Here is a 23,048-nt window from a genome sequence, read left to right on the forward strand (position 1 = left end):
TCCTGGCTCAGCCATTCCTCTGTGTCCAGCAGTGTGAGTGGATAGACCACACAGGGACACGGCTTAGGAACTTGGCAAGGAGGGATCATAAATAACACTTCCACCCATCCAGGGAGCCTGGCTGTGTTAGCTGTCACAGGCCCTGACCCCGGAGAGCAGGCAGCCATATACTTGGTGCACAGGCAGTGCAGGCTCACAGTGAGGCCTCTACCAGGGCTGGCCTCTCTGGCCTTTGGAACCGGCACTTGTCCTGCTTGTTCCTTTTCCTGCTGGGCAGTCAGGCTATCTACTCTGGGATCGGCTGTTTCTGCAGTCTCTAGACTCCCCTCCTGTCACAATAGGGCCAGCTTCTTCTGGTCCTTTCCCTTTTCCCTTTCCCCTTTCCCTTTCCTTTCCTCTTTCCTTTCCTTCTTTCCTGGAAGGTCAGTCCTTCTACCATAACCACTAGGTTGTCACCCCAACCTTTGTGTCTGAAACCAGTGCTGTGCCAGTAACTTCTCACCACTCTTCATCAGAGTCTACATCTCCAGTGGCAGCTACTGATGGGGCCAGAACTGAAGATATAGAGGCCGTTGCCGTGGAGATCAAGGAGAGGCTTTTCATTGATGTGAGCAGGGGACTTCCAGCTGAGGGTGGGCTGATGCCTTTGTGGTCCTCGCTGTACCACGAGTCCCCCAGGGAGCAGGTCTATCCCAGCCAACAAAGCATAACCCCAGCCACTCTGCTGAGACTCAGACTTGGGGGTCCATTCACCTCACCTGGGCTGTGCAAGTCACACTGGAGGCTCCAGGGACATTACAGTGCAGAGCAGTTCTGTGGCCAGCCCTAAGGTCACACTGAATCTCTTGAGTCTGCTGGGCCTCACACCCAGTCGTGTGGGTGGTTCTGACCACCTCATTGGCTGGTCTCCACTCTGCTTCCTGTAGGTTCACCATGGTGTGATTGTCTAGGGTCCCTCCAGCAAATGTTGGGTTAGAGCTATGTTATCACTCCCCAAAGCTCCTCCTATTTAATGACAATACAATGTATTTCCTGCATGCAAGACATGAGAAAGCACACACTGTCACATTGTCCCAAGAGCTGCAATTCAGTGGAGCAAACCCATGTGAACTGAGGCTCACTCTGCCTGCTCAAAGCCTCAGCTTTGAATTGAGAACTGACTGTCCAGGGCACAGTGAAGACGTAGTGGAGTCTGAGACTGCCTTGCTCAAGGCATGGTATGGTCAGGGCTCTGAGATAGGTAGGATTATCATCCCAATATTACAGAGTAGGAATGGGAGAAACAGTGGTTAAACAGTTTGCCCAAGACCACACATCTAGGAAATAGCGCTGTGGTTTTCTGAGTTTCAGGAGGTACACGAGGCCCAGACTAATGTGTAACAGGCACTTTTGAGTTCCCTGTGACAGAACAGAGTGAAGAAGCTGTAACAACCAGCTGTGCCTAGCCTGCAAACCCTCTTCAACTACCCACACTTGAAGTGCCAGTGTGGCTTTGAGCATGCTGAGGTCTGGTGGCCATGGGTAGGAGCTACTGAGGGGCCTTGGTGACAGTTCCCTTGTCTCCTGTTGATACTTTCTTCCACTGTGTCTCTGGATGACAATGTATGTGGTCGCTGACTCTTTCAGGACCTTCCTGACTTGGAAGATGCTGAGGGTACAGATGTGTCTGTGGAAGACCAGATAAAGGTCAGCATCCCCTTCCCTAAAGCCCAGACTGGCCTCAACCATGGCAGCCCTCACCTGCCTCTCTCCGAAGTACTGGGCTTAGAGGAGTGCACCACCGTGCCTTTCCCTTAGAAGCCATCTCTCTCTCCTGAACGTGAACTGCCCTTCTGAGGACATTGCTCCTTCTGAGGACATTGCTCTCTGGTCCCTCCAAGGGCTGATTTCAATGACTTGGGCTTCCTGCTGCAAGCTCTACTGGTGGCTGCATGAAATGAACTGGGCGCATCCTGCCTTGAGCTGTGCTCCCGTGCACACGGCCCAAACTCATCTAAAGCTAGACGGAAGGGCGGGAGCACACAGGCAAGGCAGAGCCAGGAACCAGCAACTGTCAGACCCAGAGGCTCTGGAGGGGATCTTTTCATGAGTGAGGGTTTCATATTCCCAAATGAGCACACTGGCCACAGCTCTGCAGGGACCAAGGTCGTCTAGGAACAATGTCTGAAGAGTTGTTGGGCTCTAGGGTGTGGCAGAGGCTAGGACCCAGCATTGGTGGGGTGTGGTATGGAGTGAGTGAAGCACAGAGAATCTGCTGGCTGAGGTGTTTGTTCATCCAGAGGCCCTGTAGCAGCCTGCTGCCTCCCTACCCTGCCTCTGCTTCCCTGCATTGTGACCAAGGGAATACACAGTTGACATTCTCTCACCAGGAGACAGACATCCCGAGAATCCAGGCCATTTCCAGCTTGAGTGACGACAGTGACCCGGAGCTGGACGAGCTGTCCCTCTCCACGTCTGAGGCCACTCCCACAGGCGCCACAGGTGCCCTCTCACACATATTTGCCATCTCCAAGGGCCCCTCCACGGCAGCCACGGTGCCTTTCACAGACATATGTAAGCCAATAGCAACAACGGACTTAGAAAGCCAAGGTCAAGACTGCGGTGCAGCGGCCTCACGCCCCCTCATCCAGGAGCTCAATGATGAGCCGGCAGAGGAAGCAGCAAACCAGCCACTGCCGCCCCAAACCTGTGCGAGTGACCCTGCACTTGCCCACCCTAGTGAAGATGGAGACAGCGACAGCCAGCTGCCTGCAGCCACTCTGCTAGGTAACACCCTGTGAGAGGCTATATATAGGGAGGACTGGAGCCTGTGCAGCTGGCTGAACCTCAGGGAGCAGATGGGCATTTCTGCCCATTCCTAGGTCTGGCCGTGGTGTGTCACCTGGCCCCATGGTTCCAGGCCAGAGGCTCTGGAAGAGGGGACCACAGACACTAGGGCTGAGTGACAAAAGCACTGGTGCCGTGTGCAGGCACAGGCTGTCTGGGCAGTTAGCACAAACAGAAGAGTACCCCAGGTTGGGTGTGCATTTTAGGTACGTGCTTTTGGGGTGCTTATGCTCCCGGTGCTCCTCTTGCACAAGGGGACACACACACACACACACTCACAGTAGAGTGAGGAGGGGTTTCTGATCTCATCAGAGGAGAATCTGACTGGCAGCCATGTGGGTCTTCAAGTGTTTATAGGAGTCTGTGCTGGCCCAGCAGGAAGGGCAGCTTTCCCCGAGTACTGATTGGTTCTCTCCCAACTCTTCAGGAGATGGAGCGGAGGATGAAGCAGAGTCTTCGGTGCACCCGAAGGAGCCCAGCACCCGGGTAGGCCTAGAAGATATTGAATTTGGCTTGGACTGAACCCCAAGGCAGTCTACATTGTTGGGCTAGCGGTGGCGCAGCAGATGCAGGGCACCCTCTCCCGTGCATCACTGTGCTCTTGAGCCTGCAAGGCAGGTGCGTGAAGCTACACCAATGTGCCTTGTACCCAACACGTCGGTATCCCCTGGTTACAGACCCCACAAGAACATAAACACTTTAAGACGCACACAGTCAGCACGTTATTGGGCTGCCAGTCAGGCTCTCTTCTGATGAGGTCAGAAACCCCACCCCACCACACTGTACTGTGTATGTCCCCAAGGTAGAATGAGTGGGCTTTACACACCAGACACATCTGCTCTGCCCACATAACCATCTGCTCATGGCCAGTGGACAGGTTTATTCAGTCCCAGAGTCAAAGCGTCAATGCCTACTGAACCAATGTACACTGTGGCACAATCAACCTCCAACAGCTGACCCACACTGGGCTACCTCGGGGAGCACATGAGCTGGGGCATCTTTGAGGACAGGAGGCTAAGGCTACTTTCTAGCAACCCTGCTGCACTGAGGTGCAGGGGGTGGCTCTACCCTGGAGACGTAGCCAGATCCCCAAGCTACAGGAGCTGGCCCTTGGTCGTGGCTGCTCGGAGCTTCTGTGGCATGGTCTCCTGGCTCTTTCTGCAGCTCCATGTGGCCCAGAGAATGGCAGTGGGAGAAGGCAGGAGACTGGGGGGACTTGGGACTGCAGGGACTCAGCATTAGCCATCCTGATGCAGCCTCTGCAGCCAGCTCTCGGGAATATCCTACCATCAAATACACGAAGTGGACTGGTTCCCCATTGCTTCAGCCTAGTTCTACACTGCTCACGTTTCCATGGGCACACTGCTCTCTGCATGGCAGAGGCAGAGGAGGCTCTGCCCTGGAGTGGCTGAGCTCAGTGCAGCACTCCAGGATGAAGGCTAGGTTCTCAGATATGGCTTTCCCCACTCAGAAGCCCATTCGTGGCTTCTTCTGGGGAGGCTGGGAGCCAGAGTGGACAGGCGTCTGCTGCCTGAAAGACATGGTCTGGAGGCTAGAGGCCTGGGAGGGTGGTGTAGCCACAGGTCCTGGAGTGTCCCTCTTAAGTGGCAGCTTGTCCGTGTGATCCCGGAGGGTCTGCCGGCGTTCACGCTTCACACCTTGGCCCCACACCTCCTGTGTCAACTCCTGGGAGGGTGGAACCCTGGGTGACTGAAGACGGGCCTCTGAGGTAGAGAGGTCTTGGCTACGAGGGGCACTGCTGGCATCTGGGGAGTCCAGGTAGCTTGTGAATGAGGAGAAGGTGCTAGACAACTGAGTCCGCCGCTTAGGCCGCTTGGACTGGGTCTGGGTCTCGGAGGTCTCACCTCGATGTCTCCTCCACCAGGCAGTCACCCGGCCTTCCCAGGCTTCTGTCAAGCGCTCAGTGAGCTCATCCTGTTGGCTGCACTGAGGTGCAGGGGGTGGCTCTGCCCTGGGGAGTGTACTCAGGTCCCCAGGCCGCAGGAGCTGGCCCTTGGCCATGGCTGCTCGGAGCTTCTGTGGCATGGTCTCTTGGCTCTTCTGCCGCTCCATGTGGCCCAGAAAACGGCGATGGGAGAAGGTCGGGGCGACCCACAATGGACGAGTGGGGGACAACTCCATCAGGTCCTCCAACCAGCGGCTGCAACGGGCACTGGCCTGAGGGGTCCAAGAGGGCGTGGACACCTGGTCCACTGAGGGTGCTGTTGCTTGCTCTGGCACCTTTCTAGGACTGGAGGCTTGCAGGAGCCGTAGGTGCTGGTAGAAGACATCCCCGGCTGCTGAGAGCTGGAAGAGCAACAGCCCCGGGGCAGAGGCACAGAGGGGGACAGCAGCCAGACCTAGACAGGGAAGGAGGAGAGTTGCAGAGCCTGGCAGCACCTCCCACTGCAGCCCCAAGCCCCTCTGCCCAGTGTACCTATGACTGGTGCCTCCAGACGTTCCTGCAGCAGCTGCTGCTTCTTAGGTTCCAGCAGGGGAAAGGCAGAGAGGGATTCGGTGATGGAGGGCAGAGACTGAGGAGGCCCCGCCAGCTGTGGCATGGAAGTTCCCTCTCCTGGAGAAAGGACAGAGAGCTAGGCACACCAGTCCCAGCACTAGCATGTCCCCACGAGCCCCCACCCGGCCCCCTTACCCCCACCTGCCTGGCTGACCTGTTATATGAAGCAGCTGCAGCTGCCCACCCTGGCCCCCCAGTAGCAGGGGCCGTGGATGGCCAGGGCTAGCTGGGGGTAGCAGGCGGGCAAGCAGGGGAGCAGATGGCAAGCCATGGTCCCACTTAAGCATGGGCACCAGGGGGAGGCGCTCATCCATCAGGTAGATCGAGAACTGAGGAAGAAGAGAAAGGTGAGACTAGTGGATACCTGGTACCAGCCTCCAATAACCCTCTCCAGGCCACACAGCCTGCAGGAGGTGCCCAACACCCAGAGGACAGACGGCACCCCCACCAGCCTTCAAGTCCCGCCCAACTTGGCCTACCCAACCTAAAACATGTATTTTCTGGGCTGGGTTCTCAGAAGTCCCTGACATCCATCCCTACACTCCCAACAGTAGACACTTGCACCAACTGGGGTCCTGAGCCAGAGTCAACCTCTGCTGCCTCCCAGCTCCTGATCTAGGTTTGCAGATGACCCATTCCACCTGCCTCTAGGGAGACCACCTGCACGGGGACCCATCATTCCTGGGTTCCTGTGGCTGTGCCTCAGGCCTGCTGGCCGAAGCTCTGGTGAAGCCTGGATCAGAGCCCAAGGAGAAAGAAGGCTGCCGCTCACCTGGGTGCAGATGAGATGCAGAGATGGAGGGGTCTGACCTGGCTGCCCTAGGTACTGGGCAAGCAGCACCCGCTCTCCTTTCTGGCAGGCAGCCTCTGCTCCAGCGCGGAACAGCAGCAGCCCACAGCCCGGTGGGCCCTAGACGAAGGACAGCATGCTCAGCCTGAGTCTTCAGGCTGGAGATGGGCCTCCCGCCTCCTGCTTCTCCTCACCCTCTCAACCGATACCTGAATGTCAACCATTTTCACACCCGTGCGGTCCCCCACAGTCAGCACCCGGGGGTGGGCAGTGAAGTCTGCCCAGCGCCAGGGAGACGGATCACGGAAGGCAAGCGTCTCGGTGTCCTTGTAGATCGTCTGCAGCCTTGAGGAGGAAGGCAGGCCATGAGTGTGGGCCTGGTGGGGGCTGGGGGCGCAAGGGTGTTGAGGGGCTGGGCTAGAGGGAAGGGAGACTAGGGCCATGGAGCGGAAGGCCGCGGTTCTGCTTTAGAACGGAAGGTTTGGGGAAGAGTAGTTACCCAGCTTGTGGGGTCCACAGACAAACAGCTCCGGAACGGCTGCAGATGGCCAGCTCTCCTGACAGGTGAGGGCTACAGAGCACAGGGTGCTGCATTATCAGCCAGCAATGCAGCCCTTCTCCCAGACCCTTGTCCGCACCGGGAAGCCCACATCCTTTACCTGAGGCTAATACCAGTGGCCCCTTTCTCCACCTGCATCACCTGCAGGAGTGCTGGTGGCCCCTGCTTATCAATCTTCCACGTGGCACAGTGATAGTCAGAGCGGACGGCCAGAAGCGCTGGGGGGGACAGGGAGGTCAGGCCTGCGGAGTGTGTGTGTAGGAGGGTGATGGTTGCACAAGGAAGAGGGAGTGAAGAAATCTTACTTTCTCCCTGGACGGTGCTGGTCACCACCTGCCGTACAGGTCCCCGCAGCTGGACGTGCCCAGGGTTCTCAAGGATCCGGGGGTTGCCACCTGAAGTCACACTGACCTCCTGGAAATCTGAGCCCCTGATTAAGGACTGGGGGTAGATTCTGGTTGCCCCGGCTCACTCTTTTCCTGGCCCACCCTGTGGATGGTGTCAGCATCCCCACCAAGTGAGAAAGGATACACAGCTTGTCCAAGGCACCTCCACTAGGGTAGACCAGCTGTCCGGCCCGCGCTGTCCTTCCGGGCAGCCAGGCCAACGCGCCCCCGGTGAAGGCCTCATCCATCAGCAGCTGCTCCCAGCGCATGGCCAGCTCTTCATGCAGTAGCTTCCCCATGAGTAGTGACACTGACCTGCTCAGGACAGGACCCCCAACGATGGAGAAGCGACGCAGCCGGCGGCTGAGGGAAGCCCAGGGACACCTAGGGACAGAGCAGCAGAGGATAACACTGGGACAGTGAAGGACACGCAGAGAACCTCTTCCTTAGCTGCCTAGAATATACCCTTCCCTGTTCCTGGACCCCAAACCTTGAATATCTCGGTGCCTCCTAGCAAGTGCCTCGCAGATGTTCCCAGTCAAGGCAACCATAGACTTCTGGGGGTTGTGTGGTAGCTCGGAAACTGACTCTTCCCTTGGAACAAGTAGCCATCCTGTTGCTGCTTGAGTCAGGTCAAACAGAGGGATGGAAGTGGACGAGAGAGCCCTGTCAACACTCCGAACACCTGGATGTAGCCACGCCTAAGGTTTTTTTTTTTTTTTTTTTTTTTTTTTTACTCAAAGTGATTTTATTGCTTGTGCACACAACAGCGTTTATGCCACTAGAGCAGAGGCTGTGGATGACTCATATTTCCAATTGGGTGGGAGCACCCGCTTAGTCTTATAGTATCGAGCCAATCGGTGAATTCTGCTCTCTATCAGAATCAGGCGGAATTTAGCATCCTTATCCTTTCTGTTCCTCTCAAGGTGCTTTCGGACAGCAACAGCTTTCTTAATCAAATGGTAGAGATCCTCGGGGAGGTCAGGGGCAAGGCCTTTGGACTTGAGGATTCTCAAGATTTTATTTCCAGTCACAAAACGGACCTGGGCCACCCCGTGTGAGTCCCTCAGGATTACACCTATCTGGGAGGGAGTCAGGCCTTTCTTGGGCAATTTGTAAATCTTTTCCTTCACGTCGTCAGACGTCAACTTCAGCCACGTGGGGACGCTACGGCGGTAGGGCAGCGCCGACTGGGACAGGCCCTTCCCGGGAGCGTGCATGCGACCCATGATGGTGGAGGTCTGGCAGCCCACGCCTAAGGTTTACCAATGACCAATCTGCTTTTCCCTTACGCTGCCGGGGATTTTGTGAACTCATGGCTCAGGACTGTGTGGGGCTGGAAAAGCCACTATGACGAAAACCTGGTCAGTGTCCCAGGTCCTTCCACATCTCACGGCAGGCCAGTCCATGGCTGCTCTCTCATTGGCTACTTGCCCCCAGGGTTGGTGTCCGCCGAGGTCCTGAAGCAGCTTCTTCGCGCTGACTATAGTCATCTTTTTCGAGTAGCCCTGCAGGGAAGGGCTGTCAGGTTGGTACCCTTGGGTCTCACCAGGGAGGCGGCTGACCATCCACCCGGTGGTGGCGGCTCCTTACCCGGTTCCCCTCCAATCTGAAGTTCTCCAGCATGAGTCTCCCCAGGGGTGCGAAGGCTATGTCCCCATGGTCCCACAGGAAGCGGCTGAGCTGGAGGGAACAGCTGTGTGAGTCAGCATAGCACAGGCGCTGAGAACCAGTCTCACCCAGGGACACTTACCTGCTCAGTGACATCCAGCACAGCCTGAGACTGGTACTGGTAGCAGTGACCTCCCCGGAAAAGGAAGTCCTGAGCTGTCACACCAGGGTCCCAGGGATCTAAGGGGAGAAGGAGATCAGAGAAGAACCTGAGAAGGAATGGGGACAGGATACCCCTGGAGGTCTGAGGTTCCCCTTGTGCGTGTGATGGCTGAGGTCCTTGGAGGGGGCCCAAAAGGAGAGAGACTCTTACCAGGATCAGGAGGCATCAGGAGGGGGAGGGGTCCTGGCGTCGATGGCTCCCACAGTAGGTTCTTGGCAAAGGACAAGGTCGGATCCTAGGGAAACGGGGCAGCAATAACATGACAGGTGTGCAATCCCTGCCAATTAACTAACTCAGTCCTCGGGACAAATGTGAAAAGGTGGTCACTTCGCTAATGAGGAACCCTGAAGCATGAGGCTGCCGCCCTAGGTGACAGAAGCAACAAACAGGCATGGACTTGAACCCAGGCAACCGACTCCAGAGTCTGAACTGAATTCTAAACTTCATTCACAGCAGCTTTCAAAGGAAGCGCCTAAGTCATGACTGCCTACCCACAACCCAATGAGCTCCAACTTCCTCAGCTATCTCCTCTGAGTCCTGCCATTCAGTGGGCACCCTTGTCCCAAGGACCAAGAACTCCCCTCCCCCAACACCCTCTCTTTGACATGCTCTCCTCAATGTACTCAATACAAGGCTGCTAGAGATGGACCTCCCAAGAGCAGAAATCCTGCCCCTGGCATTCCACTAATTCAGGCAAGTCAAGGCCACACTATAAAAGGTCTGCCCGTTGGTGTACAGTCTCTCACCATAACTGGAAGTCCCTTAGGTGGGGTTGCCTGACTTCCTCATGCTGGGCTCCTGGGCCTGTAAGGACCCCAACACATAAACACCTGCTGAACCCAGGGAGAGGGAGCGAGGAAAGAGGAGCCACAGCCTCTGTTGAGAGACACTGTCTGGACAGCAGGGCAACCGGTGCGCAGCTCAAGTAGCAGCTGCCTAGACCTCTTTTCCCAATAAGTGAGCAAGGAGGAGGAACAGACCAAGGAAAGGACCCTATTTCCATCCTCACCTTGCAGTTCTGTGGCTGGGACCCTGGCAGGGTCAGTGCATCTCTCCAGCTGCACATGAAGGACAGGTCAGGGCCATCAGTCATGCCAAGTGGACCGGCCTTAAACAATGAAGGGCGCAGGGTGCCAGGGAAGTCCATCCTGGAGAGAATGTATCTAACGTTACACACGCCTTCATTAGGAGTCTCAACAGTGCACCAGGGTTCTCAGAACACAGTAGGGGAGACCACTACAAGGTAGCAGATAAAGACCAGACTATGCCTAATGCCAGCGCGTCAGCAGGGCTGCCCAAGGACTGCTCACTCTCTTGAGGGCAGCCAGACAGATATCTCTGCTCACACCTTGGAAGAGGGGCTGGGGAGAAAGTGATCGCAAAAGGCCTCGTGGCAGGTAAAGTGCCAAAGAGATAAGCAACCACAGAATATACAAAGGGGAGAGTGTGGAGGACCAAGTGATGCCGATGAAGGCTGAGCGTTCATCAACGCGCTGCGCATGACAGTAGCAGGCTGACTTTCTTCCACCCCTCTGTGGACATGGGCTGCGTACTATTCCTGCTTCCCCACTGCCAAACACAGGCTTCTCCGAAAATGCCCGTGGGCTGAATAAATGCAGGAACTCTTTAGAAGCAGTAACTGTCAAGTCAGCCCTCATTTTTAGTAAAAATTAAATCTAACATCCGCAATAAGAGCACCAGCAGAGCACTAGTACCCGCTGGACAAGACGTGAAGGCGCTGAATTTAGAGTCTGAACTGAAAACCGGTGTGTAGTAACCACAAGTGTTCCCGGACCGCCCTCCCTCGTGGCCAGCATCTAGGACGAGCCTCAGCGCTGTAATCGACCAGTCTCTATAGCCACGTGGTCTGCCACGTGCTCTCAGCATTCCCGCAACAGCCTCACCTGACCCCGGGGCCGCAAAGGAGCCAGAGTGCCGAACCTCAACGCCGCCACCCACAACTGTTGGAGCAGACTAAACTGTTTTCCGGATCAGGCCGGAAGTTCGCCCGAGAAACAGGAAGTCCCGCCCCCAGATCATCTAACCGAGTCCTCCAGCGCCACCTGCAGAGCTGAGGGCCAATATGCATGGTCGTGGCGCCTAAGCTATGAAATTTCCATCCTATTTCACAAAAGTGTTGAGAAGCTTGAATTGATCCTCTCAACGAACAAGTGAGCACCTCCGATGAGCCACGCACTGTATTTATTACCCACAAGTCCTAGAATCCGCTTCATAGACACCTCTGGGTGCATGTGTGGCTTTAACAGGGGCCAGGAGGGAATATTAGCTTGTCATTCTCAAGCTAATATTCCTTGTGTGTGCACCTGCGAGTTTTGGGGGATCTGTTCAAACTCGCTCGCATGCAGCGAGTCCTGGGCTCTGCCTGTAAGTTGCCTTGGTCCTGACACTATCGCGTAAAACTTAGGACGCGTGGCTCTGCTGACCACTTGCTTTCCATCGCCTGGAGGCTAAGAATATCTTCAGATAGAATCGAGACAAGGAACAGATTCTCCTGCGTCACTGCAACCTACCTACATGACATTCCCGCCAATGTGTTTGACGACTTCTTTGGGTTTGACTTTCCTTTGTCCTGTAATTATCAGAACTTCATAAATCGGTCTTCATGGTGGAGCAAGTTATTCAGGGAGAAAAATCTGTGTTCCTGAGTTTATTAAGGGATCTCTAAAGGAACAGAACTGATTGAATGAGTATGGAATAGAGGAGATTTTATTAGACCGGCTTACAGGCTGTGATCTGCGTAGTTCAATAATAGCTGTCTTATGACAGAAATGGCAAGGAGAATTTGGTACTGTTCCGTCCACGAGGCTGGTTGTCTCAGCAGTTCTGATCTGGTGCTGTAGTCCTGGGCCATTCCTAAAGAGCCGCCGAGCTTCAGTCTCTGTTGGAATCCTAAAGAAATTGATTTGAATACTGAAAGGAAAACTTCAGCAATGCCATAAAATAAATGGTTTTGCCGGTGAGGGTGAGGTCCAGCAGGCACAAATCATGGTTTCTTTTTCCATTTCTTTTATCTGGGCTGCCACCAGAAGGTGATTTAGGATGGCTCTTCCTCCTTCAAATAATCTGATTAAGAAAATCCCTCACAGGGCTGGAGAGATGGCTCAGCGGTTAAGAGCACTGACAGCTCTTCCCAAAGTCCTGAGTTCAAATTCCAGCAACCACATGGTGGCTCACAACCATCTGTAATGGGGTTTGATGCCCTCTACTGGTGCCTCTGAAGACAGCTACAGTGTACTTGCATATAATAAATAAATAAATAATTTTTTTTAAACTTCCTCACAAGTGTGCCCAGCAGTTTGGGTCCCAGTTAATTTCAAATATTCAGTTGACCACCAAAACTAGCCATCATATGGGGGCATGCTCGTTGGTGTCTATTTGGCTCATGCATAACTTTATTACTATTATTATTTTATTGATTTTTTTTTTTGAGACAGGGTTTCTCTATGTGTAGCCCTGGTTGTCCTGGAGTTTGCTCTGTAAAGCAAGTTGGTTTCAAACTCAGAGATCTACCTGTCTCTGCCTCCTGATAATGGGATTAAAGGTGTGTACCCCCATGTCTGACTGTCAGCTGCCTTCTCTGTAAGATGAGGGCTGTGTTTGAGTCAACCTCTTTCCCATTGCTGGGTAATACAGGAATTCCCTGCTTATGGCTTTAGCACCACTGTCTAGCTAGAAATGCACCATTATCCCTGTATCTTGATATCAAGGTACATCAGGGGCTACCTAGAGGTATGTTAAAGCAGTTTGCTGAGCAGTTGGGTGTGGTAACACACATCTTTAATCCCACCCTCAAGAGACACAGAAACAGGCAGATCTCTGTGAGTTTGAGGCCAGCCTGGTCTACAGAGCAAGTTCCAGGACAGCCAGGGCTGTTACACAGAGAAACTCTGTCTCAAAACACAAAAACAAAAACAAAATAAAAAACAGTTTGCCGGGCTGAGTGTCTAATTTAGTGGGTCTGGGGTAACACTGCTGACCCATAGCCCACATAAATGAGAAACACTGCTTTAAAGGATCAATTTGTGTGGGGTGTGGTGGTACAAGCCTTTAGTCCCAATACTTGGGAAACAGAGGCAGCTGGATCTTCCAGTTTGAGGCTAGTCTGGTCTACAGAATGAGTTCAGGGACAGCCAGAGCTACACAAGGAAACCTTGTATCTAAACAAAAACAAACTAACAAAGGATCTGTTTGCAAGGAGCCAGGGGAGGGAGCTCAGCGGTATAGTGTCTGTTGGCTTAGCATGCACAAAGCCTTGGGTCTCATTCCCAGCACCACACAAGCCAGTGGTGGCTCACATCTGTAATCCCAGCTCTCCTCTCTGCAGAAGAGACAGAAGAACCAGCGGTTCAAGGTTTTTTTGGCTACATAGCAAGTTGAAGGCAAGATTGGAATAAATTGGGCCCTGTTTTTTGTGTTTTGTTTTGTTTTGTTTTTAAATCAATTTGCAAGCTGGGCAGTGGTGGCCCAGGCCTTTAATCCCAGCACTTGGGAGGCAGAGGCAGGCAGATTTCTAAATTCAAGGCCAGCCTGGTTTACATACAAAAAAAAAAAAATCAATTTGCAGATTGTCAGTTTCCAGCTAGTTTGTGTTTGGAAAGTTCCGGGAGTCAGATGGCCTCCTTCCATCTTCCCTTTCTTAGTGTTTTCTCTCATGGAGTGCTGCCCTACAGGTGCCAAACAGGAGGATGCCAGGAGACAGAAGATGCACTGCTTGAGGCCCCTGAAAGAAAGCAAGTTTCATTAAGAAAGGATAGGAGACAGAGGAGAGGAAGGGCTTTGTGGATGACTGGTGTCTGAGTGCTGCTCACGCGGTATCCTGTCCCATCCCCCAACTGTTTGTACCTATTCGCCTCAGTAAAGGAGGCAGTGCAAACTCAAAGAAAGGATCCTGTTCAAATCTGGCTCAGTGAACAGAGGAGTTCATTGGAGTTTCTTTCTTTCTTTTTTTCTTTTTTCTTTCTTCTTTTTTCTTTTTCTTTTTCTTTTTTATTTATTTATTTATTTATTTGTTGTTGTTGTTGTTTTTCGAGACAGGGTATCTCTGTGTAGCTCTGGCTGTCCTGGAACTCACTCTGTAGACCAGGCTGGCCTCAAACTCAGAAATCCGCCTACCTCTGCTTCCCAAGTGCTGGGATTAAAGGCGTGCGCCACCACTGCCCGGCTTCATTGGAGTTTCTTATGGAAGGGTGGGTGATCCTCCAAACAGCTATACCACCCCCAAAAACCCATTGCAGCATGGGAGAATAGATACACGTTCTACCACTCTTAAGTTATCCCTCTGTCTGCAACACATTCCAGCATCTGCTGAAACCATCTGAAGCTGGGCAGGGCTGTGTGCTGTGGGGTAAGAGAAGGAGGGAGCAGCTATAATTTTATGAGGGCCTGATGACCCTAAGCCTTCCTTCCATTGGGGAACTTTCACAGACTTGACCTAGGAAGTGAAATTGAAAAAGTGTAACATAAAAACAAAAAAACTAGGCCTTTAGGCCCAGGCTTGAGAATGTGACCTTTGTGACTCAATGCTCCAAGGCATGCTAATCATAAAACAGATAGTGACATTCTTTCACCCACCTGCTTCCTGGGTTCAGAGAGTGTTTGTTCAAAAGAAGGTCACCCTGACCATTCATGGAACATGCTATGCAAATGTGCAATTGTTAGAGACTCATAGAAACTGTCTTGAGAAATAACCACACAATTATCAGGTATTTTTCTTGTGACTTCCCACTTCCTCGTGACTCTTAACTGGTATTTTTGGTATTTTCCAACAACGCCCTCCCCACCCCCTTGAGTTGTAGTTTCTTCCTTTAAATATCCCCTTACCCAGCTACTTGGGGCCCATGGCCCTCTAACCCTGCATGGTGTACAACTGTGGGCCCCAGAGCGCACCTGGAATAAAAGTCCTCTTGCGGTTTACATCAAGACCGTTTCTCGTGAGTGATTTGGGGTGTCGTCTCTCCTGAGTGTGAATGTGGGGGAGTCCTCACATTGTGGGTCTTTCAAAATCACAGTCCACCTCTCTTCAGGATGGCAATGGCCATGCCATGGCTAGAGAACTCATATTCCACAACCCAAGGGCATGTTCAGCATGAAGAGTCCAGACCGTTTTCTGTGCGTATTCTGTGGAGCCTCCCCCATCCCCATTTTGTTCCATGTCTGCCAGCCAGTTCTTTCTTTCTTCCTTCCTTTTTTTTTTAAAAGGTTTATTTATTTATTATATGTAAGTACACTATAGCTGACTTCAGATACTTTTTTCTTCTCACCCCACCCCCTGCTCACTCTGGCCCAAAGATTTATTTATTAATTATATGCAAGTATGCTGTAGCTGTCTTCAGACACCACAGAAGAGGCCATCAGATCTCATTACAGATGGTTGTGAGCCACCATGTGGTTGCTGGGATTTGAACTCAGGACCTTCAGAAGTACAATCAGTGCTCTTAACTGCTGAACCATCTCTCCAGCCCTGCCTGCCAGCTATTTCCTATTGTTGCTGTAACATGCCTGCCAGTCACTGACACAGAAAAGTGATTTGGCTCCAGGACATGCTGACCACATACCCTGTTTTGTTTGGTATGTTCTGCATGTTCTGCATGTTCTGCATGAGGGTTGCTGATCTTAAGAAATTCCACAAAGCAGTACATAGGACCCATCAGATCAAAGGTCAACATGAACTGTTATGTCTTAAGTTGCGCTGACCACTGGGCAGCCCTTCCTGCACCTACGTATGAGCTCACGGTGGTTTTTGTGGCTGACACCAAAGAATGCTACTAGTAAGCCAAAAAGTCACTATTATAATACTCATGCTCTGTTATCTCACCTGGCAGTGGTGGCGCACGCCTTTAATCCCAGCACTCGGGAGGCAGAGGCAGGCGGATTTCTGGGTTCGAGGCCAGCCTGATCTACAGAGTGAGTTCCAGGACAGCCAGGGTTATACAGAGAAACTCTGTCTCAAAACAAAACAAAACAAACAAACAAAAAAGGTCTGCCCTGAGGACAGACTGGTGCCACAATTAGGTTTTTCCTTCTTGTGGTCCTGGACGCCCATTATTATGAAGTGCATTTATTAAACTACTCTTGCTTAACTGAGGTTGGTGTGCGTATGGTTTGTGTGGCAATCCCCAGACCCCAAACAGTTAGAGTTTTACAAAAGTCTTCTCCGAGAGAGAGAGAGAGAGAGAGAGAGAGAGAGAGAGAGAGAGAGAGAGAGAGAAATAAAGAGAAAAAGAAGAAAGAAAAAGAGGAAAGAAGGAAAGAAAAGAAAAGGAAAGAAAAGCCGCATCAGCTCTGTTGTCCCATGTCATGGACACGGTGACAATCAGATTGGTTAGGTCATGGCTTACTTAGCTCTCAAGCTTAGACACTGAATCTGAAGGATGAGGGCAGAGCTTCTGTCTGGCATGACCCCCAAGTGTCCTAAACGCCACTCTTTAAACATCGAGTCAGCGAAGGGGAGAATGAGATGAGGCGCTTCTCTCCGGCCCCTGTCAGCACACTTATTCAAATTGAAAAATGAAGTCAGGCTGCCCCTCCTGGGACGAGAGTCTGGCTTAGCAGACGGGCTCGCCTCTGAGGACCGGCTCTGCCAATGAGGTCATCTGAGGGCGCATTCTTCATAAATGCAATGACCTAACACAGCATCTCTATAGTTTAGGTGAAAGCAATTTAAAAGTATGCTTACAACATAATTTTTAAAAGGAGATCTCACCAATAGCCTTGGGATTAATCATTGGGGCTACATATCTTTTTAAAATTAGCTTAAGGGTGCACATATGCAAAACCACTGGAGACTATTCGTTTTGAGACAGGGCCTCAGACTCTCAAATCTCCTACTGATCCCAGTACTCAGAGGATCTTCAAGTGAGTCAGCCCCTCCCCTCTCTTGTCCCATCACCCCCACCCCATTGAGACAAGTTAGCAAAAATCTTACACAATACAATTTTTTTTACAGTCAGAGATCCAACACAGACCCACTGGGCCAAAATTACGGTATGAGCAGGGTCTTCTGGAGAAAGAGAAACAACTGTGTTTTGCTTTTTCCAGCTCCTGGAAGCTTCTTGCACCCTATGGCACATGTATTTCTTCATCTTTAAGCTAACAACAGCTACTTGAATCTTCTCCGGTTCTCTTCCAGTCAGGATGGTTGTGGTTACCCTGCGCCTGCCTGGATAATCCAAGATACATTCTTTTAAAGTCAGCCAATTAGCTGGGCGGCTGTGGTGACACACATCTTTAATCCCAGCACTCAGGAGGCAGAGGCAGAGGCAGAGGCAGAGGCAGAGGCAGAGAGGCAGAGGCAGAGAGGCAGAGGCAGAGAGGCAGAGGCAGAGAGGCAGAGGCAGAGAGGCAGAGGCAGAGAGGCAGAGGCAGAGAGGCAGAGGCAGAGGCAGAGAGGCAGAGGCAGAGGCAGAGGCAGAGGCAGAGGCAGAGGCAGAGGCTAGATCTTTGAGTTCAAGGTCAGCCTGGTGGACAGAGCAAGTTCCAGGGCTACACAGAGAAACCCTGTCTCTAAAATAAAATAAAATAATTATAAAACCAGCTGATTAGAAGTTTTGATTCCCCTTGTTAAATACCACCATATATTCCTCCGCTGTGGGGTCTAGGGTCTGTGAACGTCTTTGAGAGACCATCATTTTGTTTATCACACCAGTACCTTACATCACCCTTATGAGACATTTATTTCTGCACTGCAAGGTCAATTCCAGGTCCTCCCGACTTGATCTGAATATAAGCTGCAGTGTGATGTAGTGATGTGTTCTCCACACTCAATAAAATGTGCAGGGCTGAAGTGTCAGCAAATATTTATATAGTTATAAGCCCTTTGCATCACCTTCCATAGCTGATAGTTTGTCAATTGACCACACCTGTGCCTTGATCTTTTTTTTTCCCTCTACCTTCCTTTCACTTTAGTCCTCTCATTTAAAATTACATTCGTGTGTATGTGTGTGAGTGAGCATGTCACAGCAGTTATGTGGAGATCGCAGTAAACTTCTGGCAACTGAGTCTCTGTATTTAATATGTGGGGCTCGGGAATTGAACTCAGGTCCCCGGGCTTTGAGGGAAATGCCTGCTGAGCCATCTTGCCAGCTCTATCCGTTTAAATCCAAATCAAAGTCCCTTGTGGGAATGGGAAATAGACAAGACCTAAGTACAGACCTCCCAAAGGAGGTCTGAAGCCGAGCAAGGGACAAAGACCCCCGTTCAGGTAAGGATGGGCTGTGGTCTGGGAGGAAGTCCTCCAAACCCTCAGCTTTCCGCTCCCAGGAATCTAGGTTAGAGCTGAGGCTGATGCCACCAGCCCCCCACTAGACCTGCCCTCGCGCGGTACAGTTGGCGGGTGGAGGGTAGATCCCACTCCCCGCGTCCACGCCTGAGCACCGGGAGTCGGGCTTTCTCATTGGCTAGTCGCAGCATCCATCACAGCACCACAGTCTGTCATTGGCCATCTCCAGGAAGAGGCGGAGTTCATAGTTAGCTCCGTCCCACGCACGTGCTCCACGTGAAAAAGAGCGCGGGGACGAGACCTGGTGCAGCCATGGCGAGTGTGGACGAGGGTGGGCGCAGGAGACCTCGACTGGCAGCGTCGCTGCAGATCAGCCCCGGGCCTTGGAAGCCCTCAGGAGGGCAGGAGCCCACGGAGGCTGGGGATGCGGCCCCTAGGACCGCTGAGCATGGGGTGGCTGGGGCACAAGAGGCCCACAGGGAGGCCTGCAAGGCCCTGGGGGGCTCAGTTCTGAGCCCGGGGCCTGCGGGCGACTTCCCCGGGGCCCTCCATGGGCTCAGCATGCTGCCCAAGGACCCACCCCCGGCCCAAGCCGTGGCCCTGCTCACCCAGTGCATGGCTAACCTGGGTGTCTCTCTCACCTTTTTGGAGGACCAGACTGCAGGTGAGGCCTGGGGCAGGTGTGTGTGTGTATTGTATGTCCATCTGTCTGTGTGTGCCTGTGTCTCTGTGTCTGTGCTTGTGTATGAGTGTGTGTCTGTCTGTCTGTGTGTCTCTGTGTATTTGAGGATGAGGGAGTCACTAATTAATGCTGTAAGATCAGGTTTCCCGTTGGCCTGTCGAGGTGGCCATGATGAGCCTGGGTTCTCCCAGTAGACTTTACCCACAAAGGAGCAAGGTCAACGGTCAGGTGCCTACAAGGCTGTAGCTGAGCAAAGGTGTCTCGCGGCTGCCCAGGTGAAAAGCGCCTGTCGAATACAATCTCAGGTGCCTCTACCAGAGGCCGGCCCTTGCCCACTCTGCTCAAGTTTAATGACATGTTCATCTGAGGTCGTGGTGGGTGCCCGATGGGCTCCCTTCCCAAAGGGCTGCACACACCTGCAGGGAACTTAAGTGTGTTCTTAGCCTTGGATCCAGTGACCCAGTTCTGGGATTTTATTTATTTATTTATTTATTTATTTATTTACCTGCTCCTGGGCTATTACATCAGAGATGACAGCATTGAACAGAAAGATCCTTTAAAAGGAGGGTCCCTGGAGAAGAAAAAGGAAAGGCTGTGTCTGGTGGCAGGTAGAAAACTGTCCTATATGGGGTGAGAGAACTTCCTCTAGGTGCTACCCTCTCTCCCCCGAAAGCCTGTCTTTCCTGTCATTCATGCTTGTCCCAGAGGCTCTGTGGAAGCCAGGTTCAATCAGCAATGGGCAAGCATGGAAAAACGCACGCCACTTGCTGTCTGCAGAGTCCTGACTTAGTGTGCAAGAGCCTCGTTGTTGATTTGGCTTGGCCCAGGTGTCAAGTGGAGACTTTCGTGGAGGGAGGAGGCTCCGGTTGATAACCTCGACTAGAAATGGTCCAGCCAGGGCTGAGGGCCAGGAGACTTCTCCTTCCTCAAGTTCTCTTCCCCAGGTCCTGGCTCCTCCTTCTCTGTGTGTGCAGACCTGGATGGGTTGGTCTGTCCTGCGGGGACAGGGAGCAGCAAGCTGGAAGCCAAACAGCAGGCAGCGCTCTCTGCCCTTCAGTACATCCAGAAGCAGCTGGAGAGACCAGGTAGCCAAGGCATGAGTGTGTGTGTGTGTGTATGTGTGTGTTGTATGTGGGGTATGTGTGTGTGGTGTGAGTGTGTGTTGTATGTGTGGTGCGGTGTGTGTGTGTTTGTGTGTAGTATGTTTGTGTAATGTGTGTATGTGTAAGTGTATGTTGTGTATGTGTCTGTTTAATGTGTGTATATGTGGTATGTTTGTGTGGTGTGTGTATGTTGTATATGTGTGCATTGTGTGTGTTATGGTGGTGTGTATGTATAAGTGTATGTTGTATGTGTGTGTGTTTATATGTATGAATGTATGTTGTATGCATGTGTGGTGTATGTGTGTGCAGCTCCACAGCCCCTCCTAGACGTCAGCATGGAGCGTGTGCCATTGCTGCTCTGATGGACCACATGGGAGGCAGCTGTTGGTGGACTCTGTCTGGAAGGTGGAGCTGTCGGCTCCTCTTCTTGGCTCCCCAAAGGCTGGGAGGGCCCAGCAGCCATGCCACTATCTCCTCTTGTCTCTTGCAGAGCCCCTGGTGACTCCCCGCCAGCCTCTGCTCACCTCTCTCAGCATAGGTAGGTAGGCTCAGCCCCTGGCGTCTGCCCGCCCCATCCCTCAGGGCCAAGAAGGAGAGGTGGAGGAAGCATGGCTTGTGGGTCCCGCACTGTCCTCTGGTCCTTGTACAGAGACTATCCTGACCCACGAGCAGCGCTGTGCAGCCGTGGTCAGTGCCGGCTTGGACCGACTCCTGAGTGAGAGCTCACCGTACCAGGCCTGTAAGGGGACGGTGGCTGCAGTCATCCTGGAGAGAGGTAGGACCTGCCCTGCCCCCACCCCAGCTCCGCAGGCTAGCTCGGGCTCCTGGCCTGAGCTTTCTCCGTCCCTTCCTGCACAGAGGTCCAAGGCAGCATTGGCCACTCCAAAGAGACCTATGAGCTGGTGGCACTAGGCACAGGCAGCAGCAGCTGCGCCGGCTGGCTGGAGTTCTCAGGCCGTCGGCTCCACGACTGCCATGGTCTGGTCATCGCCCGCAGGGCCCTGCTGAGGTGAGGGGCAGGCCGGCGGGTTCTGCCTCAGGCTCCCCGGAAACACTGCCCCAGCACCCTCTGCCTGTCACTCCCAGGTTCTTCTTCCGGCAGCTCCTACTGGTCACACAGGGGGGTCCCAAGGGCCAGGAGCGGTCAGTGCTGACCCCCCAGCCCGGGCCTGGGCCCCCCTTCGCACTCAAGCCTGGGGTCTTCCTGCACCTGTATGTGAGCAACACCCCCAAGGGGGCAGCCCATGACATCTAGTACGTGGCCCGGCCTGGGAGCCCCCTGGTCTCATTGAGGGGAACCGGGGTGTAAGGAGTACCCTGATTCTGGGCTTCTGCCCACCGTCCCTCACCTCCACAGTCTCCCACTGGCCTCAGAAGACAGCGTCCTGCACAGCCCAGCCTTCCGCCTACAGGCCCATGTGTGTGGACAGCTGAAGCCTGTATCCTATGTGGCGCCTGCCCTCCGAGATACCCACGTGGGCTGCCTCTCAGCCAGCGACAAGCTGGCCCGTTGGGCCATCCTTGGGCTGGGAGGTGGGCTGCTAGCCCACTTCCTGCCGCCACTCTACGCCACCAGCCTTGTTCTAGGTGAGGGGACGAAGGGCTAGGGCAGAGAGTAGGCTCTGAGCGGCGGGGAGGACAAGGTGACTCGGGCCGTGTCCTGTGCTTTCTGCCCACAGCTGATCCCTGCCACGACCCCTCAACTCTGAACCGGGTCATTCATTCCCGGCCTAGACTAGACAGTGTCTTGGGATCGTGTCTTCCATGTCCCTATGTCCGCACCACCTTGCACCTGTTTGCTGGGCCTCTGGTCGCCCCCTCTGACCCCGGGCCCAGCACCTGCCACAGCCTGAGCCTCAACTGGAGCCTGGGGGACCCTGACATCGAAGTTGTTGATGTGGCCACCGGACGTGTGAAGACTGAGTGAGGAGGGCCCCGTGGGACTGTCCCTTAGCAGGGAAGCTCTGGCGGGGAACCCCATGCCCCTGCTTACAAGATAGAGCAGAGCAGTGGCTGGTGCCTCTGGTAGTATAGGTCCTGGGTAGGAGGACACTGTGTGTGTGGGGGGGGGTGGGGGGATGTGCAGGGGTACGGGGAGATCCGACTGTTCTCTTCCAGTGGCTGCTGCTGTGCCGCTGTTCCATCTTTTCCCCAGCTCCAGCGTTGGGCCCCCCTCCCGTCTCTGCAAAGCCGCCTTCCTCTCAGCATTCCGCCAGGTTGCCAGAGCTCTGGAGAAGCCCCAGCTTCTATCTCTGCAGACCTATGAGGCTGCCAAGGTACACTGCCCTCCTGCCCTTTCTTCCACTCAGGACCCGCTCAGTGAACACCTCACCCACCCTGTCCCCTCCCCTGCACCCTAGGCTGTCCCCTACAGGGAAGCTCGCCAGCAGCTCTCTCTCCTCCTGGACCAGCAGGGCCTGGGGGCCTGGCCCTCAAAGCCATTGGTGGGTAAATTCAGACACTGATCCAGACTTCAAGGGACAAGGACCCTAGTGGAGTTGAACCTCAACAGCGGAAGAACATACTGGGAGCAGACTGGGGTGGAGTAGGGTGGGGGAAGAGCATACCGGGTGAGGGTGGGACTAGAACTGGGGCCTGGGGAGTCCTGTGACACCTAACTGCTGAGGAGTAGAGGGGCTTGTATGTCTAGTTTTAATAAAGAAATTGTCTCTAGTGGTCTGCGTGTTGGGATGTATTGAGGTGGTAGGTCATTGAGGGGAGCTTTCATGCCACCACAAATGGGTATTCATCAAGCTTAGAGGAGGGACCGCCCGGGGACTGAGGCAGATCCAGGTAGGGCAGAGGGCAGGCTGGGAGTATTTTATTGGCTGAGTCCTGAATCCCCTTCCTTTCCAGGACTTGGGCTTTGGGAACCTAGGAACTCATGGGTCCCATCATCTGGGCAGACTTGCCTTATACTGGGTGTTGTGTTTTGTGGGTCAAGGACCCCTGTTGAAGGATGCAGGGTAGTGGCAGGCACCAGGAATCCTTGCTCTGCTGCCCACTGTGGGGAAGCCAGCACTTCCCGGTTGCAGGGTGGACGTGGCTTCCCCTTTCCCTTCAGAATGACGCACACTGCAAACATGCCAGTAGATGCTGCACCAGCAAACCC

General features: G+C 53.5%; 3 protein-coding genes and 1 pseudogene across 7 annotated transcripts in view; 2 read left to right on the forward strand and 2 right to left on the reverse strand.

Annotated features, from left to right (window-relative positions):
• Dnaaf1 (dynein, axonemal assembly factor 1) overlaps positions 1–4,137 on the forward strand; it is a 23,220-nt gene extending 19,083 nt beyond the window's left edge. Inside the window, exons 9-12 of the mRNA NM_026648.4 lie at positions 516–607; positions 1,627–1,686; positions 2,370–2,766; positions 3,254–4,137. Of these exons, the coding sequence (NP_080924.1) occupies positions 516–607; positions 1,627–1,686; positions 2,370–2,766; positions 3,254–3,348 (644 nt within the window). The 3' untranslated portion in view covers positions 3,349–4,137. The remainder of the gene's footprint in view (positions 1–515; positions 608–1,626; positions 1,687–2,369; positions 2,767–3,253) is intronic.
• On the reverse strand, positions 3,657–10,889 carry Taf1c (TATA-box binding protein associated factor, RNA polymerase I, C). 3 transcript variants are annotated; one of them, NR_166169.1, is made up of 15 exons: positions 10,818–10,889; positions 9,923–10,061; positions 9,064–9,148; positions 8,833–8,930; positions 8,673–8,762; positions 8,441–8,587; positions 7,225–7,463; positions 6,999–7,115; positions 6,794–6,911; positions 6,634–6,705; positions 6,344–6,479; positions 6,117–6,254; positions 5,499–5,673; positions 5,264–5,401; positions 3,657–5,186 (listed from the first exon to the last, which is right to left on the reverse strand). NR_166169.1 is itself a non-coding variant. In NM_021441.3 (15 exons), exons 2-15 carry the CDS (start codon positions 10,058–10,060, stop codon positions 4,294–4,296), a joined length of 2,511 nt encoding a protein of 836 aa, NP_067416.2. In that variant the 5' UTR covers position 10,061; positions 10,818–10,889; the 3' UTR covers positions 3,657–4,293. The 3 variants fall into 3 exon arrangements, 2 of the variants coding, with proteins under 2 accessions (NP_067416.2, NP_001365830.1); NM_021441.3 differs by having other exon boundaries at positions 8,514–8,587; NM_001378901.1 differs by lacking the exons at positions 8,441–8,587; positions 8,673–8,762; positions 8,833–8,930; ... (1 more) ...; positions 9,923–10,061; positions 10,818–10,889 and adding an exon at positions 7,570–8,329.
• Positions 7,813–8,328, reverse strand: Rps13-ps4 (ribosomal protein S13, pseudogene 4; annotated as a pseudogene).
• Positions 10,890–18,392: 7,503 nt separating the features above from the next.
• Adad2 (adenosine deaminase domain containing 2) lies at positions 18,393–22,609 on the forward strand. Of its 3 annotated transcripts, none has more exons than NM_029428.2 (10): positions 18,396–18,815; positions 19,778–19,918; positions 20,427–20,474; positions 20,586–20,711; positions 20,795–20,945; positions 21,023–21,190; positions 21,294–21,523; positions 21,616–21,859; positions 22,092–22,212; positions 22,297–22,609. In NM_029428.2, the coding sequence occupies exons 1-10, from the start codon at positions 18,464–18,466 to the stop codon at positions 22,399–22,401; spliced, it is 1,686 nt and encodes a 561-aa protein (NP_083704.1). In that variant the 5' UTR covers positions 18,396–18,463; the 3' UTR covers positions 22,402–22,609. The 3 variants fall into 3 exon arrangements, with proteins under 3 accessions (XP_006531530.1, NP_083704.1, XP_006531527.1); XM_006531464.2 differs by having other exon boundaries at positions 18,399–18,815; positions 22,055–22,212; XM_006531467.2 differs by lacking the exons at positions 21,294–21,523; positions 21,616–21,859; positions 22,092–22,212; positions 22,297–22,609 and having other exon boundaries at positions 18,393–18,815; positions 21,039–21,172.
• The last annotated feature ends 439 nt before the right edge of the window (positions 22,610–23,048 follow it).

Source organism: Mus musculus, chromosome 8 (assembly GCF_000001635.26).
Source record: "Mus musculus strain C57BL/6J chromosome 8, GRCm38.p6 C57BL/6J".
NCBI classification, from domain to species: Eukaryota; Metazoa; Chordata; class Mammalia; order Rodentia; family Muridae; genus Mus; species Mus musculus.

Coding starts and splice junctions, on each gene's coding strand:
- Taf1c (NM_021441.3), bottom strand. CDS start 10,060: ATGGACTTCCCTGGCACCCTGCGCCCTTCATTGTTTAAGGCCGGTCCA. Junction 6,912..6,998: donor CAGCACCGTCCAGGGAGAAA/GTAAGATTTCTT, acceptor TGTCCCCCCCAG/CGCTTCTGGCCGTCCGCTCT. Junction 5,674..6,116: donor TGCATCTCATCTGCACCCAG/GTGAGCGGCAGC, acceptor CTTCTTCCTCAG/TTCTCGATCTACCTGATGGA.
- Adad2 (NM_029428.2), top strand. CDS start 18,464: ATGGCGAGTGTGGACGAGGGTGGGCGCAGGAGACCTCGACTGGCAGCG. Junction 20,712..20,794: donor TGCAGTCATCCTGGAGAGAG/GTAGGACCTGCC, acceptor CTTCCTGCACAG/AGGTCCAAGGCAGCATTGGC. Junction 21,524..21,615: donor CGCCACCAGCCTTGTTCTAG/GTGAGGGGACGA, acceptor TTCTGCCCACAG/CTGATCCCTGCCACGACCCC.